Raw genomic sequence first — 20,690 nt, forward strand, 5'->3', positions numbered from 1 at the left:
TGTCGGGAAACGGGGATTGCTTCATTCATCTCAGTTGGCATGCTAAATTTTCAGAGGATTTTTTATTTTGGTTTTGGTTTGTGCAAGAAATGCAATGACACAAGGTGCCTTTTATAACCAAACAGGATACCGAGCACAGTACCGTGCTTTTGGAAGCACGCCCCCCGTGTTTTTACTCTGACAATTCTGTTACAAACCAGTCTGACTAAAATTTTTGCAGCGTAGATGCCGGCCCGCAATTTTAGGCACGGGGCCGTGCGTCTGAAAGCACGCCCCCGTGTTTTTTTCAAAAAAAATTTTTTATCAAGTAAAACAAAAAAAACAAATATTTACAAGGCCTACTTTTATGAAGGTCTTGGCCAGACCTTGTTTCTTTAATCTCTTATTTAAAAGTTTGGAGGGTTAGTACCTCCAAAACTTCTTTAAGTGGACCGTCGATGTATGGTATTAATCGATGTCCATTTACTTTGAACTTCTGGCCATTTGAATTTGAAATTTCGATTGTTCCATAGTCAAAAACTGTTTCAACAACGTATGGACCTGTCCATCGGGATTTCAGTTTTCTGGGAAAAGACGTAAACGAGCGTTGTGTAACAGTACACGATCACCAGCTTGAAATTTTTTGTTTCTTTTTAAATGAGCGTCGTGCATGCGTTTAGTCTTCTCTTTGTAGGACCAGGAATTTTCATAGGCCAATGTTCTCAGTTCCTCAAGCTCATGAATTTGATCTTCCCGGTTTACTCTGGCGGACATTAGATCAAAATTCACTGCTCTGAGGGCCCAGTAGGCTTTGTGTTTCAATTCTACTGGTAGATGACATATCTTCCCGTAAACGAGCTTGAAGGGTGTCGTTCCTATGGGAGTTTTGTAGGCCGTCCTGAGGGCCCACAATGCGTCATCTAACTTTTCTGCCCAATTTTTGCAATTCATCCCCACACTTCTTTCCAAAATTCTCTTAATTCCTCGATTTGAGACCTCTGCCTGCCCACTGGTCTGCGGGTGATATGGGGTTGCTAGTCGGTGGTGAACCCCATACGGTGTTAAGACCTTGTTCATCAGGGTGTTACAGAAGTGAGTACCTCTGTCGCTGATTAGGGCTTTCGGAGTACCGAATCTTGAGAATAACTTTTTCAGAAATTGTACAACTACTCGAGCATCGTTGGTGGGAAAAGCTTGTGCTTCTACCCATTTAGATACGTAGTCGACTGCTACAAGAATGTATTTATTTCCGAATGAGTTAGGAAATGGGCCCATGAAATCTATCCCCCATACATCAAAGATTTCACAAATTTGAATGCCTTTTTGAGCCATCTCATTTTTTGATGATATGTTCCCGGCTCTTTGACAAGCATCTCATGCTTGGATCAAAGTATGTGTATCTTTGTATATAGTGGGCCAGAAAAATCTTACATCAAACACTTTCCTGACCGTGGTGGCAGTACCGTGGTGTCCGCCAGTTGGTCCTTCATGGCAATGTTTGAGAATGTCTAAGGCCTCCTTACCTGCTACGCACCTATGAATTACTTGATCTGCACCTATCCTAAACACGTATGGATCTTCCCAGAAGTAAAACTTAAGATCGGAGAAGAATTTCTTCCGCTGTTGATGGGTAAGTCCTTTTCTGAGGATCCTACAAACTAAGTAATTTGCGAAGTTGGCATACCAAGGACTTTCATCTTTTTCTTCTATGATTCCTTGAATGTGCATGAGAACCTCATGTGGGAAATTATCGTTGATAATTTCTTTGTGAAGTTTTTCGGGAGTTGGACATTCTAATCGTGAAAGATGGTCTGCGGCTACATTTTCTGCTCCCTTCTTGTCTTTAACCTCGATGTCAAATTCTTGGAGTAGTAGGATCCACCGGATGAATCTAGGTTTGGCATCTTGCTTGTTGAAGAGGTAACGTATGGCGGTATGGTCGGTGTAAACTATGGTTTTGGAAAGAACTAGGTAGGATCTAAACTTTTCAAAGGCGAAAACTACTGCTAATAACTCTTTTTCTGTTGTGGTGTAATTCTCTTGTGCATCGTTAAGAGTTTTACTGGCATAGTAAATTGGGTGGAAGTGCTTTTCTTTGTGTTGTCCGAGTACGGCTCCAACTACAAAATCACTTGCATCGCACATGATTTCGAATGGAAGGGTCAAGTCGGGTGTGGTCATGATTGGTGCGTTGACGAGTTTGTCTTTTAGTGTATTGAATGACTCAACACACTCCTCAGAGAAGACGAATGGTGCGTCTTTCTCTAGAAGTTTGGTCATAGGTCTTGAGATTTTTGAGAAGTCTTTTATGAAGCGGCGGTAGAAACCTGCGTGACCTAGAAAACTTCTAATGGCTTTGACTGAAGTTGGTGGCGGAAGTTTGGATATGGTTTCTATTTTGGCCTTATCAACTTCTAGTCCGTTTTGAGAAATCTTGTGACCTAGAACAAAGCCTTCCTTCACCATAAAGTGGCATTTTTTCCAGTTGAGCGCTAGATTTACTTCTTCACACCTAGCTAGCATTTTGTCTAGGTTTTTCAGACAATGATCGAATGAGTTTCCAAAGACTGAGAAGTCGTCCATAAAAACTTCCATAGAGTTTTCGATCATTTCATGAAAGATGGCCACCATGCAACGTTGGAAGGTGACAGGAGCATTACATAATCCAAATGGCATTCTTCGGTAAGCGAAAGTTCCGTATGGACATGTAAAAGTAGTTTTCTCCTGATCTTCAGGAGCAATGGGAATCTGAAAGTATCCGGAAAATCCATCAAGAAAACAGTAGAACATTTTTCCAGATAATCGTTCGAGCATTTGGTCTATAAAAGGAAGTGGAAAATGATCTTTTCTTGTAGCATCATTAAGCTTCCGGTAATCAATGCAAACTCGCCAGCCTGTGATTGTCCTCATTGGTATAAGTTCGTCCTTCTCGTTTACTACGACGGTCATTCCTCCCTTCTTGGGTACTACTTGAACGGGACTTACCCAAGGTGAATCCGAGATCGGGTAGATTAATCCGGCATCAAGCAGTTTGATTACTTCCTTTTTCACCACGTCTTGGATGTTGGGATTGAGATGTCTCTGATGTTGGACCACGAGTTTGTACTCTTCCTCCATGAGGATTTTGTGAGTACAAAAAGAATGACCGACGCCCTTGATATCCATGATCTTCCATGCGATAGCTTTCTTATGGTTTTTGAGAACCTTAAGAAGTTCGTCTTTCTCTTCTTTAGAAAGGTGAGATGAAATAATTACTGTGAGTTGAGAATCTTTTTCTAGAAAGGCGTATTCGAGATGTTTTGGTAGTTCTTTTAACTCTAAGGCAGGTGGTTCTTCGATTGATGGTTTCGATTTTTCATTGTTTTCAATGATTACGTATATCGTTTCTGATTCTTCGTGGAAGTTGTTATTGAAATTTTCGTTCTCTAAAATGGGTTTGTTGAGTGTTTTGTCTAAAACTTGTGTTTCTAAGGGAGTATTGATGGAGGAATCTCGCATATAGCAACTTACGATGGAGTCTATGATGTCAACACAATATAACGTGTCATCGTGCTATTGAGGATATTGCATAGATTTTCCTATGTCAAAAGTGATTGCCTCGTCATTGACCCTGAGAGTGAGTTTGCCGGTGCAAACATCAATGATATCCTTTGCGGTGGCTAAAAAGGGTCTTCCTAAAATTAGAGGTACACTTTTGTCTTCCTCCATGTCTAGAATCACAAAATCTACTGGGAAAACAAACTTGTCAATTTTGACAAGCATGTTTTCAACAATTCCCCGAGGATATTTAGCGGATCGGTCAGCTAACTGAATGCTCATGCGGGTGGGCTTTGGTTCTCCTATCCCTAGTTTTGCAAAAACCGCATAAGGCATTAAATTAATACTAGCTCCTAGGTCAGCCAGGTCATTGCTAACAGATAAATTTCCTATGAGACAAGGGATAGTAAAGCTCCCTGGATAGGTCATCTTTGTCGGTAGCTTGCTTTGGAGGATAGCTGAACAATCTTCACTTAGGGTAACATGTGAGAGCTCCTCCAGCTTTCTTTTGTTTGTCAGCACTTCTTTGAGAAACTTGGCATATTTTGGCATCTGAACAATAGCTTCGACAAAAGGGATGTTGATATGGAGTTGCTTAAAGATTTCTAGAAACTTCCCATACTGGTCTTCCAATCGTTCCTGATTTAGTCTTCCAGGGTATGGAATAGGCGGAACATAGGTTCGGACCGACTCCTTAGGCTGTACTGTGCTTGTTGGGGTCAGCCTTTCCTGCATTTATTCAGGGGATTCCTTTTCTAAAACTAGTTCTGAAGTTGGTGAGGCAACAGTGGTTGTGCCACTTCTGAGTGTAACGGCGTTCGCTGTTGCATTCGGGTTGGTGATTGTATTGCTTGGAAGAGTGTCAGGTGGTCTTTCGGATAATTGTCGGGCAATTTTTCCGATTTGGGTTTCTAGGTTCTGAAGTGATGCTTGTTGACTTTTGAGATCAGCTTCATGTTTTAATAATACTCTGCTGATATCAACAGCTCTTGAGTCGGCTTTCTTCTCTGCTTTATTCGTTTTGGTCATTAGTTGGATTAGTATTTCTTCGATCTTTGAGTAGCTTGGGTTTTGATGGCTACTAGAACTTTGAACTTGAAATTGAGGTTTAGGCAGAACGGTTGATTCATTGGTCGTTTTTCGAATCCGGATAGAGGTTGAGTGTTACCTCCGTCTTTCCAGCTGAAATTAGGGTGGTTTCTCCATCCTGGATTGTAGTTATTGCTGAAAGCATTGTTCTGTCGAGTGATGAAATTGACCTCTTCCATGGCCATAATGACTTGTTTACAGTCACTTGCTTTATGACTTCCTCCACAAGTGTCACAGTTGGGTCTGGTTTTTGTTAGCTCGGCTTGAAGTTGTTCGAACTTTTTAGAAAAGGCTTCAAGCTGTGCTGTGACAAGAGTGTTGGAATCGATGTGGTGTATTCCTTTATGGGTAGGTGTAGATCTTGGTGGGTTGTAAGCGAAACTCTTCTTTGCGGCTTTCTCCAGGACTTCAAATGCTTCGTTAGGTGATTTGGATCCCAGGTCTCCACCAGCGATTTGGTCGATGGCCTGTTTGTTTTGACTGGATTGTGTGTCAAAGAAAGTTTGTACTTGTAACCATACGCTCATTCCATGATGTGGGCATCTTCTTAGAATACTTTTGTATCTTTCCCATGTTGCGTGTAACGATTCATCATCATCGGTCCGGAATCCGGTAATGCTGGCTCGGTATTTGGCAGTTTTATCGGGCCGAAAATAATTGAGGAGAAACTGTTCAACCATCTGGTCCCAAGTGGTTATGGAACCAGAGGAAAGAGACTCTATCCATTCTAAGGATTGACTCCTTAAAGAGAAAGGAAAGAGTTTGAGTTTGATTTGATCGTCCGAACAGTTTTGAATTTTAAAGGTTCCGCAAATTCGTAGGAATCGAGATATGTGAGAAAGAGGGACTTCTTCGAGGAGACCATGGAACTGAACTGAATTTTCCACCATATGAATGGTTCTTGATTTGATTTCGAAATTTTCGGTGATTTCGGGTGGATCCACTCTATTGCCGTAGCCTTCGAGAGTTGGCTTGGCATACTGGCTCATGTTCGGCTCATTATTCTGGGCCGCCATCATTTCTTCGGTTTGATTTTCTCCTGATGTGGTGGCGTCTACTGATTCGTCTTTGATTGCTTCTGCGGTTTCTGTAGTCCGTTTACGAGTTCGTCGACGAAAGAGTCGTTCAGGTTCAGAAAGTGGAGAAACAAGCTCAGGCTCAAAAGTAGAGGATATACATGAGGCTAAATCAAAATAAAACCAAAGTAAAAGTTAGCTAAAGTTAATCTAAAGGTTAGTATAAGTTAAACTACGAGTTAGGCTAAGCTATTTTAATTTATACTAAGGCCTAAGTTAATTAAGCTAAAGTAAAGTAAGATAACTAAAGGTAAAAAGTAGGTAGGCTAGCCGTAAAATTATGTATTTTTAGTATTTAGTAAAAAAAATAAAGATAAAATAAAATAGAAGTTAAAAAAAATTGTACAATTATAGACAATGATTAAATTAAAACTTGGATTGTTCTTAGAAACGTACCGTGTCCCAAGCAACGGCGCCAAAAACTTTGATGTGTGCGGCGTGTGGTATAAAATATAAAAGGATGGAATGAGTTGCTTTTACACAAGATCGCGTTTTAAATTTATAAAAGTGATTTCTTCAAAGACTAAACACACACAAAATAGGCAAGTGTACCTATCGTATATGTAGAATAGTATTGGTAAGAACCAAGTATCGATCCGTGAACACAAATGTTTCTAATGATAAATCGTTGTTTTACTTTAATCGGAGGTTTTAATCATTTTTGGGGTTGATTTTTAACTTTTTATAAAATATAAATACTTATATATAATATATTTAGGTGACCAAGACAAGAGATTCTAAACGGGTTGTTCAATTATGCGAAGGTTACCATCTAAGATCAAGAATCCACTCAATTTTAACATTGATAATTAATATTTGGACATGTGATAAAATTACCGTAGCAATGTATGATAGATAGCTCCTTAAGCCTTAAGTGAGCATCTTTGGCACGAAGGAGATGGTATGCGCATTTTAAAGTCCACCCTTTCCTAATGTCATACCATCTCAATGATGTCAATTTAAGTTGGCAAGTAGTTTCGTAAAGTAGAAAGATTAGGATTGACTTTGATTTCTCAAATACCAATTCTAACAACTTCGGGTGGTTATAGTTCATCACACAACCTCCCCTTGGTTGATTTAAGTAGGTTATAATTACACATTCCGTTAACATATGGTTTCTTTAACTAATAAGCAAAGCCATTTTCTGATTACCAAGGTTTAGAAAAATACACCATAACTTATATCTCATCATTTCTAAGTACAATATAAGGATCCATATTTCGATAATGTATCAAAGTATTTCTATCTTTCAAGAACATGAATCGATCATGAATGATTGCCAATGAAATTGACAACCACCAACTTTGAATTAGTAATTTAAGATGGTGAAAAATTTCTCATCAAAAGATAATTGTGACATAACCATGTACTTTACTAGACTACATCACATGTCTTGATTAATTATCAAGTAAAACAAAGCTTCTTCATAGATTTTAGATGGTAAAAGGAGTTTAGCTCATAAGGAGCATAGTGATAGACATTAAGATGATTGAAAGTAACAAATACATGATTAAACTTGGAACAATCTTACCAAATGTAGATGAATCTTTCTTCTTAATGATGATGATGATGGTTGATGATGATGATTAGTGGTGATGACCTCCAAACCTTCAAACTCTTCACTAGATCTTCAAAGTGAGTGTTAGTGTGTGTTTTTATAAGTGAAAACCGGAGAGAATTCTTTTTCAAGGCACACCAAATGAGTGCAACATGAGCCACTATTTATTGGCAATCTGGATGGTGAGGCACGGCCCCGTGCATGTTGAGCACGCCCCCGTGCATTTTTATGACATGTGCTAGATTTGTTTTGTCTTTTGTCTGAGGTGGCAACGGCCCCGTGGTTGGTGGGCACGGCCCAGTGGTTTTTAATGACATGTGCTAAATTCTTTTTTGTCTTTTTTGTGTTCCCATCCACGGCCCTGTGGTTGTTGGGCATGGCCCCGTGCTTTTGCTTCCAGGTTTTGTCTTTTCTTGTATCAGAAGCATGGGGGCGTGTTTCTTGAGGCATAGGGGCGTGTTTCTTTGTTTTCTTGTGTTTTCTTCTGTTTTTTCATCGTCTTTTTGCTTGTTTCTTCGTTTGAGGCTTGGTTTCACCTGAAATTATGTTTTATTATGATAAGTAGCCTTTTATGCTATGTTATTAGATAGAAATTGCAGTTTTTAGAGATTATTTGATGCCGGAAAGATGTATATTTTTATGTACATCATAATGCAAATGCAAAGAGCCCGAATACCCCGACCTTTGGTTGTGCCTGGATATACAAGCTCTATAAAGCCTATGGTGCATATCGTGAAGGAACACGAAACCCTAACCCAATTGCACTCGATCTCAACTTCTATATCAGTATGCAAATGGTCCAGCAAATTGAAAGTAACCCACCACATTGGAGGTTTCAGGATGCCCTCAACCAAAACTAGGATCCTAAGGACCCTGCTGAGATTACCATTTAGGACATACCTGAGAGGAGGACCAGATCGCCACCACGGCAGACCCGCCGCCGCACATACTGTCAACAGGGCGGCCCATCATCATCAGGATCCTGCCCCAGCTCGTCATATCATATCCAGTACTCTTTCGAGGGGCTATATGGGCTCATTGACCAGTTCCCGACTCACACTACCGCTTCTTTTAACAGGTTAGTAGGGCAGATTGCTGCATCTGACGCACAGCGTGCCATAGAGTACACGAAGACGAGGCAGGAGATTCATCAGTTAAGTGAGCGCATGGATCAGCAGTGGGGACCCTTTGACCCGGAGCACCGGGTAACTAACGGGCGATGGTAGGTCTGGGTATGGGCATGGGCATGGGTGGTAGTACTTATTGACATTATTATTATGTTTGTTCGAGAAAATTTCTATTTCGTTGTTTGTTTGTTACTTATTATGATCGGATGTGCCGAAACATCTGACTATGATCTTATTTAGCCCATGTGGGCAGGGTATGAATGATTTCATACCCAATTTTCAGTAGTATATGCTTTGGTTGTTTGTTGGTTGTGTGTAGTTTTTATTATTTAGGTACACTACAGGAAAATGGATGAAAAACAGGGGACGCTCTGTCGAAATTTTGTTAGCCCGTAAGGAAGTTCCTTTGCATTTTACCAACCATACTTCATATGAATCTTATCATGAATCTTTTTATGAATCTTTTCACATTGAGGACAATGTGAGATTCAAGTGTGGGGAGAGAATTACTTGATCAATTGCTTGCTCAAATAATTATAAGATTCTCTAATAACAAAATTTTGGTAGCAAACAAAGACCATTTTTTATGACAAAACCAAAAGAAAATAAGAGATATTTTTTGCAAATAACCAACTAAAACTCAACTATAACCAAAACAAGTGAAAGGTAGAAAGAAGTTTTAGAATACTGAGAATAAATTTATGCAAAATATGGTGTTATACCCAACTCCTCCGTTACCGTGAGATACACCTCATGCCATATAAATATTTTTTCGGAAGCTTTGAGTGAGTCATATGTTTCGTGTGATTTAGAACTTGTCGCAAATGTTCATTTTAAGACCGCACGAAGCGTTGTATAAAGAAGAATGTGATATTGTCACAATTTCCTCAAACCATTCTCCAAATTACAACACAATAGCCAAAAAAACCTTACCATTTTATCCCTCTCACTGGTAAAATACAACACTGGTCTTTTACCGGCAGACCCTAAAAAACTGGAAATGCATTCTTTCGATTTCAATTTCCTTTGTTGCGTACATTTCACAAAACCTACGTTGCCTCCAAAACTTATGGAGAGAATCTTTCTCTTTAGCAATGAGGTGAGGAAAAAGCAGCGCCAAGATGAACAAAGACCGCCATTTTGTGGAGTTTCCAAAAGCATAATGAAATGGAGAGCAAAAAGATACGAGCGATGCTTAGGAAACTGGTCCCACGAAGGAAGATGTAGAGAAAGTCAAACTCAGTCACAACATGAATATACCGAACTAATGTGGGTGGGGGCTATTAGGCTCAAAGCTGAACGATCCATTAGAGTTGGGAGTTATGTTCAGAATAGGATTGAGGAAGAACTGATTTACATCCTCGAAAAAAATAGTCTTGACGATCTGACCTTAAAATAGTCATTAGGTTTGTAAAAAAAACAATCAACAATCCGGAGAAAGGAGCTAACCATTGAAGACATCTTAAGACTCCCGACAACAGTAGAAGTTGTATTTACCATCCTCATCCTCATTAACCTAAACCCTTGAACCACAACAAAATACCAAATCTCTACTCAAACAGAACCACCCATATTATCTTCTGATCTATGCAACCCTTCAAAAAGGTGGAGATTTGAACTTGTTACAAGCTTATTTATCACATGTCACATTTTGGCTAAGAGTGTTCACATACATACATCACAGGTATGATCAAATATAAGACCGAGTGTGAGTGAACATTGTGAGAACGTGATTTTTTGCATAAACAGAAGCTCATAAAAACAAATCGCCTTTTTTCTATATCACTACATTTATTCCAATGATTAAAGATAAGTAGCTGGCTTGAGGACAAGCAAGGTTCAAGTGTGCGGATGTTTGATGTATATAAAATTATACATCTTTTTAGTATCAAATAATCTCTAAAAAATGCAATTTCTATCAAATAATATAGTTCAAATAGCTACTTATCATGTTAAAATGTATTTTCAGGTAAACCTAAGCCTCAAATGAAGAAACGAACGAAAAGCCAAAGAAAAATAAAAGAAAACCCAAGAAAACACTGAAACATGCCCCCATGCTTCATGGAACACGCCCCCATGATTTCCTGTGCAAGAAAAGACAAAATCTGTAAGAAAAGACAAAATACTAGACATATGGGCACGGGGCCGTGCCTCTGAAGACATGGGGCCGTGGTCACCTTTCAGAAAAGAAAAAAGAAAATATAATAAAACACCAAAAACACGGGGACATTCCTCGTGAAGCACGCCCCCGTGGTGAGTCATCATGTACGATCTGACAGAGCGGTAAATGCGAGGGGACAGATTTTCACACCTCAACTTAGGTCCTAGGCGTGTGACCAATAGTTGGTACATGTTTTGTAAATATATCATAGTTGCGGAAGTATTTTAATATAAAATATTCATTTATAAAATGTTGGATTAAAATATCCATTTAATGTTTACAAAGCATGTTTGAGAACATAAGTTCTTTTCAGTGGAAGTCTAATATAATATTATTATAATTGAAAACTCGGGTTTAAATACCCGTTTGATATTTCAAATACCTTTCATTAAAAAACATGATTCTTTATAATATTTTAGTATAAAATATCTGAGTCATCAGATTGCTCAAATGACTAATTCTCCAATATTTTATCCTGTCTTGCTTGTATGTCCTAACATTTCTGTTTTCCTGTAAAATGGTTAGAAAATACGTCAGCACACAGCTGGTGAATGACACTGACTCTTTGTAAAAATCTTTTCAATACCATTGTGAAACCAACAATAATACCTTTGTGACTACTCATTAGGCACCCAACTACATTGGGATCAAATTACCCTAAGTACCTTGTACAATTAATTATATATACAATATCATTTCTCTGAACAGTCCCGTAGACTTTCAGAGGTATGTTGATGATATGCATGGCCTCGGGGAACTCCGAGTTACCATGTATGAATGGATCCAGACACATGTATACTTTTAATTAGAGTGTCTGTTTCTTATTATTGTAACACGAGGTTTTAAGGATTCGTAAATCCTATGCAAACATTCTGACTCTAAAAGAGTTTGTAAAAGTTTAGAGCGTATTCACCTTTTCTGTTTATAATTAGTTTCTGATACTGATGCCTGTTGTCTGTTTTTCGCTTCTTGTTTTGTTATCTCGAACCTATAGTGTGAGAATAACATTTGTATAAATAACTAGATCATCGATCTAGCTTCAGACCTTTAGTCTATTTTGCATAGCTTTAACCTTGATAAATCATTTGTTTATATAAAACATTTGGACCTTTAGTCCCTTTCTTTATATACCAATTATATGTTCGTTTCTTCTTCAGGAAGAAACATCTATATTTAGTTTCTTCTTCAAGAAGAAACATTAATTTCATAGCTATAATCTCTTGTATAAATATTATATTTCTTAGTCATAAAGAAATACTATTTTGACTATAACCTTCGCTTAAAAAAAGTTATCTTATGCTTAATTGAAATCAAGGTTTGGGCTATACCCTCGACTATGGTCTAAGCCATTAATAATAATAATAAAATAATAACTTAGACAGAACTCCTGCCTCGCATAGGTATTTGGAGTTAGATATTTATCACCTATCGGACAGCACTTCTACTCTATATCGTATATCGGAACTTAAACCGTCAGAACTTCTGAGCTTGGCACGTACTACAAGATTGGCATACAAAACGATGTGCGCCGGTCGTCGTGATCTGTCGGCACATACTTCGAGGAAACGTCGGGTATTGGCACGGATTTCGAGGTGATGATTGTCGGGTCGGCGGCACGCAAAGCGGTGTAGAGAGAGAAAATATTCTAGAGAAAGTGGAAGGTGTGTGTGAAATGAGCCGTAGCCCTCCCCTTTTATTCTTGAAATTGAGTCCCATCGCGATACGCGATGGGCTCTTCTTTAACAGCGTCACGTATCGCGACGCCTCCATTTTTTAGATCACGCCACGTGTCGCCACATGGCCTGACATGTCTGCCACATGTCACCCGGATTTGATACGTGTCCCTGAGTCATAACGGACCATCGTGCTACGCGATGGCCGTGTTCATGGACTCATCGCGTATCGCAATGGGTCTTTGGACACCATTTTTCATATTTAGTCCTTGCACTTAAGTAGGTTGTCACGTCTGGGTCTAACTCTCGTTGTTCAGAAATACTAAGGCGGCTCTTAAGCGGCTCACGGCAATGCGAGTGTGCGTAGTGCAAAGTGCGCCATCAAAGCGCCACATTGCGCCCAACGCCCTTCGCCATCGTCCTCGCCCGAGCCCGTGCGCGTCGGGTGCTTCGCACCCTCCGCTAGGACCACTAGGTGCATGCTAAGCATAAAAGAATATAACTATGGAAACTCCACTCTTTATAAAGAGCTTCCATTTCTTTACCACATTCCATGTGGGATGGATTCCATTTTCCTTATTTATACCCTTATGGAATGCTTTCACTTTCTTGTATCTTTCCATGTGGGATGGGTTTTCTTTATCTTAATTCCTTCATATGGGAAGACTTACCTTATATATTTATTTCTTTATTTTTCTTACATTTCCTTATTTAAATTTTTCCCACTACTTGTCTTTGAGATTATTATTCATCCTTTAACTTTATTATTTTGTCAAATTTGGACCAAAATTTTGCGGATGTTACACAGATGGACACGGGGGGCGTGCCCAGACAGCCTATAAATAGTGGAGCAAGCTGCACTCATTTGATGTGCTTGAAGAAAACTTCTATACGGGTTTCTCTTATAAAAACTCCCACTTTACACTCATATTGAAGGTCTTGTGGAGAGTTTGAAGGCTTGGAGGCTATCATCATCATCATCCATCACCATTGAAGAAGGAAGATTCAACCACATTTGGTTATATTGTTCTAGTTTGATCATTTATTTGTTATCTTCATCTCTTTTGATGTTCATAACCATGCTCATTATGAGCTAAACTCCATTTACCATCTTATTTCTATGAAGAAGTTTTGTTTTACTTGATGATTATATTAAACATGTGATTTAGTTTGGTAAAGTACATTGTTATCTTGCAATTATCCTTTGATGAAAAATGAATTGTAACTTTAACACAATACATCAAGGTTGATGATTAACAATCATTCATGATTCACTCATGTTCTTGGAGACTATAAATGGTAAAAAGAATACCTTGATAATTTATTCAAGATAAAACATGGATCCTTATACTGTACTTAGAAATGATGAGATATAAGCTATGATTTATTTCTCTAGTTTTGATAATACTGAAATAACATTGTTAACATGATTGTTGAGGTTATCATGCTATAAAATCATATGTTAATGGAATGTTAATTATAACCTAATCAAATCAACCAGGGGGAGGTTGTGTGGGTCAACTACATTCACCCGAAGTTGTAAGAATTGGTAATTGAGAAATCGAAGTCAACCCTAATCCTTCTACTTTACTAAACTGCTTGCCTCCTTAAATTGACATTCTCGTGGTAGTATGAGATTAACAAAGGATGGGCTTGAAAATATGCATGCTACTTTCTTTTATGTCATAAAATATATTCACATAGAAATGAGAGACTATTCTATCATATATTATTAAGGCAAGTTTATCACATGTTTACTTATTAATCATCAAGGAAGAATGGAGTGGATTCTTAATCTTAGATAGTAACATTCATATAACTGAATTACTCATTTAGAATTTCTCTTCTTGTCACCTACATATTATATATATACGTATTTATATTTTATAAAAAGTTAAAAATCAACCCCAAAATGATTAAAACTCTCCGATTGAAGTAATACGAAGATTCATTATTAGAAACATTTGTGTCCACGGATCGATACTTGGTTATTACTAATACTATTCAACATATACGATAGGTACACTTGCCTATTTTGTGTGTGTTTAGTCTTAATAGAAATCATTTTCTAAATTTAAAACACGATCTTGTGTGAAAGCTACAATCCCAATCCTTTACTATTTTACCACACCGCATGCACACATCAATAACCCCTCATGAGCTTCTTTCAATCTCGAGATTCGATCCCACGTGCTCTTTTTTTCTTCCGTGCCTTGAGGCGCATAAACATTTAAACAACAAAAAGACCCAACCCACCCTACAACCGAGCCTTTGAGGAACAAGAAATTTCTATCTTTTATCACCTACTGAACTTTATAAACTAACACATCCCAAATACAAAGCAAACCCCCCGATCTTCTGGTCGCTCCCACATAATCCATATTAAAAGCAGAATTATCCCAAAACTTACTTACCTGAGAGGTATCCATTGTAGATGTCATAGTTTCCTGAATTGCCACAAAGGATATTCCTTCCTTGATTTTGTGTTCTCTTATCCAGACGGCTTTAGACTCCTGTCCCACCCCCTTTAAATTGATAAGACAAAAAATTCATTTATTAACTTTTTCAACACCTTCTCCTTTAATTGTTTCCTTCACCATATCCATGTAGTTTCCAACCTCTACTCCAATCGAAGTTCCCACCTTAATTATAACACATGCCTCTTTCTCTATAACATCCTCCTGAGTTTGTAAATTGAGAAAACATTTACAAGCCAAGATCTAGCTGCTAAAATCGATACATCAATACGATAAACACGAGATCGATATGTTAAATAATACTATATTAATAATTTAGGGATGAATACATTGTGGTGAATAATAACTTATGGAAACGAATTGGAATAATTTAAAGCTCGGATCTCACTAAACTATGAACATGAGCTGCCTATTTATAGGCCATCAGCTCTCATTCGTTAAGTTGGTCTCATTCGTTATACTGTAGTAACGAATGAGACACCATTCGTTATGCCTCCATAACGAATGGTAATGACTTAACAAATAAGCCATCATTCGTTATATTACATAACGAACGGGCCTCCATTGGGCTGCTATTAACTTAACGAATAGCCTTAGTTAACTAACGAATGAACCCATTTGCTATACAATCTATAGCGAATGGCCATTTTACATTAAATATACAACCTATTCTATCTCTAACTTATTCGATAGGCTACGGACACCAAAACCGTGCACTAACATAAATTCTCCGCCTGCTCAAATTGCATCTCTCAATCTTCTTCCTGTACTTCCAGAATTTCTTCGATTTCCCCGTGGCCTTTTTCCTCATCATCGTCGCTGGTTTTCAGGTTTTCTGTCTCCCCTATTCCCACGATATCTATGTTATTATCCACCTCTATGATCCTCTTTTCATTATCAAAATTACTTTGTTTCTCTGTGACCAAGCCCAATAACTTATCAAGCCCAAACGGGTCACCACACCTTGGCCTGCTACTAGCACTAGGCCTGTCTAAAGTTGGGCTTACATTTTGTAAAACCATTCTCCCTTTAAACCGTCTTTTCTTTTTTTATTCGTTAAAAATAAAATCAGGGGTTGGAATATCCACCTCATAATTATTCCACTGTTTTGTCTCCTCCTCGTTCCCTAAATGACTTCTCCCTCCAATTGAGTTTGATCTCCGACCAATACTCCATTATTCCACGAAGACTTATGGACCACTTTACCTATTATAGATCCTATCGCGTTAACATGTAGTCCACCGATATAATGGATATTTAAACCAACTATATCAGCTTCCATAAGGATGGACTTCAGTTTTCTCAAGATCCTTAGCCACCCCTATCAAATTATAAAAGTTTAAATGTTTAGTTGGTTACAGATAAAATATTATAAAATTATAAAACAAACATTTAACCGACAAACATAAACAAACGAACGTAAACGAAAATAAATGACCACATTAACGAACGCAATATATGTTCATGTTCGTTCAATTAACTAAACGAACAAAACTTCTTGTTCGTGTCCATTCATTTATTAAACGAACGAACGTAAACGAACTTTTCGGCCCCGCCAAACGGTTCACGACTGGTCCGCTAAACATTCGGTTTGTTTACAACCCTACCTATCATGGTCATGAAATTTGATTTGTTCATGGTAAATGTATGTTGATATTTAAGAACACCCAAAGATCGTTTGAAAAGTAGACTCGCTAATGGGTTACAAATTCAAGTGTTTCTTAGATTCTTATAAATTCTAGCACCCAATCCAAATGAACAAAATATAGAGGCTTGCGTTCATTACTCGGTAATCAAAAGCATAGATAAAGAAACAATTCGTGTAAGAACGCAAAGTGTTTTTTCGTTTCTGAAGAAGGAAAGTTCCTGGTCACATGGTAACCAAGCAAGAGATCACGGTCAAGCGGATAAATTAAAGACCGTCTAGGGTATTTGGTCCCCACGGACTAAGGAGGTACGTAGCCTAAATGGCAAGCCAGTTTTCAAGAGACAAAAAATATATCACAGATTTCCCATTAGTCACGGGATCGTAACCAAGAGAAACCATGTTTGTGTACTTACCTGTTGGGTCCGAGGAAGTTAGTGCAGTGTTATGGTTGAAAGGAAAGTCGCGCAGTTTCCAGCCTAACTACCCACAAATGTATAAGTCCTGCTTCTTATATACATTTATCCGTTGGTCAGTTTTCTCGCATGGATATTGATCGATACATTTATTCATCTAAGTTGCTTAGTAATATGCAACTACAAAATATACTGTGTTGACAGATTTTGTATTTTGTAAGTTACAAAGAAAGCAAGTTTAAAACAAAGCTATTAAGTTGATTATAGAGAAGAGCAATGCATTGTTCAAACTTGAAACAACACTTATTAATACTCTTTCTCAATTTCACTAGCACAATGGTTCCAACAATTTATAATAATAACATGTTAAGTTACTAATCACCATGCTAAGCTTCAATTCTACAAAAACCAAACATGGATACATATTCAACTCATTTAACCCTGATGAAATGGGAAGAAGATGTTACATTTTACAACGTATAAATATTGCCGGGGGGGGGGGGGGGGGGGTCGTATAATAGTTTTTATTTTTCGTGTAGCGTATACAATATTGTCTGATACACGTGTCTGACGATATATCTCAAAAGCAAACTTACAAACTATAAATAAACGATCATTACTAGTTATACCCACATGAACAAGAAGGTTATAAACCCCATAGTTAATGTCAATATTGACAAGCTATGAATATTGGGGCTATTGTTAGAATCAGACCCGACAGTGTTCCTTATGGCTCCTGGTGCTAAAGCGGGGCAGATCAGACCGACTTTGTCATCCCGACACAAGTTACTAAAGAGCCCGGGTGGGTATTTCCCGTAGAGGTTGATGTAACTGAACATTGTTGAGGCACAGTCATTTGACAAATCGTTTAATTCGTCCCTGTAAGGGCAAGCAAAATCTTTGAAAGCGTCACAACAAAGCTTAGCGGGGTATTGTGGTCCTTTGCAACGGCTTGTGATGATTGTGTAGTTCATATATTCAAAGTTTACAGGGCAAGCTGCACATTGAAATTTATAAATGTCACTAAAACCACAATATCTAATTATTATGCCAAAGTTAATGTCCATGGGATGTAATTTATAGATTTGAGCTTAAAAATAATGATCAAAAGCCTTAATTTAAAGATTACTTCAAGTTAGACTTGACAAAACTGGTCGAGTCAGAACCAGCCGATTAAGAATGAAATCGAAATGGGCGTGAACAAGGAAGGAAGAAAGATTAATTACCATTATGCCTGGCAAACGGGTTGGGTCAGGTAAGGCGGTTTCGGGTTACAAGTCAAAACGGTTTTTGGTCACAACTGGTTAGTTTTAACCTTTAAACAAATGTAATTTTAAGAGCATGTTTGGGACGGAGTTTCAAAACAGCTTGTTGACTTATTGACTTTTTCGAAAAGTCAGGATTTGTGGGTTTTAAAAACAGCTTTTTAACCCTTTATAAAAAAAGCTCAAATAAGAAAGATTTTTATGGCTGCCATTCTGCCAAACACCTTTTTAACATATTGTTTCTTGAAAAAGTCAATAAGTTGTTCTCAAACTCAATCCCAAACATGCTCTAAATCATTGTGCGTTTCAGCTTTGACTATGATTTTGAGTTTCTAATTCTCGGCAATGGTTAAACATGTTTAAATGTCGTTCAGGTGGCGGTATACAATTAAGAATACAGCTTTCTATTTCTTCCAATTATGAGAATCAAACTAGAGCAATAATCTTGAGAAAATGAACATGAATAAGAACAAGTATATATAAGAGAACAAACATTTCTTAGCCTGAAGAAGGTTCCGTCCGATGGAAGCTTCAGAAGCAAAGATACCATCTGCACATACAAATTCAACATCAGAAGTTGCATTAATAGTGTTTAAAACAGTAAAAAAAAAAAAACAACAACATCAAAATCAATCAAGCACACGAACCCGAAATGGAAACCGGAGAAGACGAACACGCAGAGATACAACATATGATTAAAAGAAACGAGACCAAAATCTTCATCTTCATACTTGAAGAGCAAAAATAAAAATAAATGGACTTTGTAATAACTAATAATATTGTTGAAATATTAAGATCCAGGATATAAACATGGAGGCCAGTAATGTTTACGCGGTGGGTGTATTGGATGGACTTTGTCAATCCAATCCAATCCAATCCAATCAAGTCAAATGCCAGTTAGTTGATTATTGATAATAATAATAATAATAATAATAATAATAATAATAATTTGTTAGTTAGCGACGACTATTGTTTTATACGACCAAGACTTCCTATTATATTCTTATTTTGTTTTTGAACGGCAGCTTTTATTATACAAAATTATATAGAGATATATATATATGGTTCTAGATACGACATTGATTGTTAGATCCTTTCGGAAAAATAGATGTATAAAAATATTGTCTCAAAATATAATACAAGCAAATAGAATAACAAACTTCTAATACAATCGTCTATTCGTCTCTTACTTTATAGGCTAAGATGGCTCGCGTGAGTAATTAATCTAGATTGTCTACGAGCCGATCATAAGCAACGATTAATTTTTTTGATAGAGAAGGCGCAAGGCGTCCAACATTGATTTATGGACTCACGGCCTTAATCACCACCATCACTAACCAACCCTTCATAAAATACTCTCTGAGTCTATGTTAGTTTTGATGAGTATATTTTAGTGATGCACGTCGGCACAATTTGAATGCTCCTAAATAGCAAACGTCGGATAAAGCACGATATATACTCTACTTAATTTTATGTATTTTTGCAAATGTTTTATGTATTTTTTTTATTTTATCGAACAAGACATTCTCTCTCTTTTACGTGTAGTAGAATTGAACCAGTGAGTAATTACTTTGTCTATAACCCAAAAAAACGAACCTAAACATCAGACTACAATTACACAATCTAATATGCAATTGGCATGTTTAATGACTAGTAAAATGCGATCAAAACTTTAAGTTACATGCATGAGAAGTATTAAGGATTCGTTTGATGAAGAAATGGATTCAAGATCAAATGTTAATAAATGATCACTAAATCAAATTTAGAAGTTGGAAGAGTTTTATATAAAACAAGTAAAACAGGTTGAGATTTTTAAAAAACTTGTATGAGCTTACGAGACGTATATATTCTATAAAAAGGTCATCTAAAACGAAAAGAGTAGAGGAGTCCTAACTTATAGTTTTGAAAATGCAATAATACACATTTATGAAAGACTTATTTTGAGATATTGATATATCGCATTACAAAAACAACTTAAATCGTTAAACGTATATGATATTATTTTTTATAAGAAGTAGGTAACTTTGGAGTTTTATAATATATCAATTCTCAGTTAAATGGTTTGCAATTTGTTGTTTGAAATTAGTTAAAGAGAGAATTCCTAGTTGTGTCCATGTTCTTTCCGAGCGGGAGCGCTTTTAGCCCCTAAAACCCAATGTTTTGAAACTCGGCCCGGCTGGTCAGACCGGTCCCTATACCGGGTCGGGTAAAAGTATTTGGCCCGTTTTCGAAAAACCCGGCCAGTTTTGCGGGTGAGCGGTGGGCCCGAACCGGTTGGACCGGCTGACCTAGCGGGTGAACCGGTAACGAGTTTTTCAATATATTCAAAATGAAATGTGCATGTCGGGATTTAAACTTGAGTCATTTTGGAGATAGAAGCTTTAAAAATTACCCATGAGCCAACCAACTAAGTTTCATTAATGTCTCTATTGATCAAACATAAATCATACATATTTAGAAAACAATGTATAAAACATAGATAAACATTAAAGTTTGTTATTATTATTATTTTTTGTTATCATTATTTTTTATATGTATATGAATTATATATATATGCAATTATATATTTAAATTATTTATGATGTCATCCGGGCCAAACGCCGGTCCGCCCTCCCGAGCCGGTCCGACTTTTGATCCGGTAAGGTGTCCGGATCAACGTCCGGGCCGGGTCTGAAAACATTGCTAAA

The 20,690-nt window shown here is 37.5% G+C and overlaps 1 protein-coding gene across 1 annotated transcript; it reads right to left on the reverse strand.

Annotated features, from left to right (window-relative positions):
* Positions 1–17,289: 17,289 nt before the first annotated feature.
* On the reverse strand, positions 17,290–18,798 carry LOC143533953 (GPI-anchored protein LLG1-like). The gene is made up of 3 exons (XM_077028573.1): positions 18,651–18,798; positions 18,497–18,553; positions 17,290–17,735 (listed from the first exon to the last, which is right to left on the reverse strand). Exons 1-3 carry the CDS (start codon positions 18,730–18,732, stop codon positions 17,362–17,364), a joined length of 513 nt encoding a protein of 170 aa, XP_076884688.1. The 5' UTR covers positions 18,733–18,798; the 3' UTR covers positions 17,290–17,361.
* Positions 18,799–20,690: the final 1,892 nt, after the last annotated feature.

This window comes from Bidens hawaiensis, unplaced genomic scaffold, assembly GCF_021521415.1.
Source record: "Bidens hawaiensis isolate Kalapana, Puna unplaced genomic scaffold, B.hawaiensis_p1.1 tig00009959_1, whole genome shotgun sequence".
Classification (NCBI taxonomy): Eukaryota; Viridiplantae; Streptophyta; class Magnoliopsida; order Asterales; family Asteraceae; genus Bidens; species Bidens hawaiensis.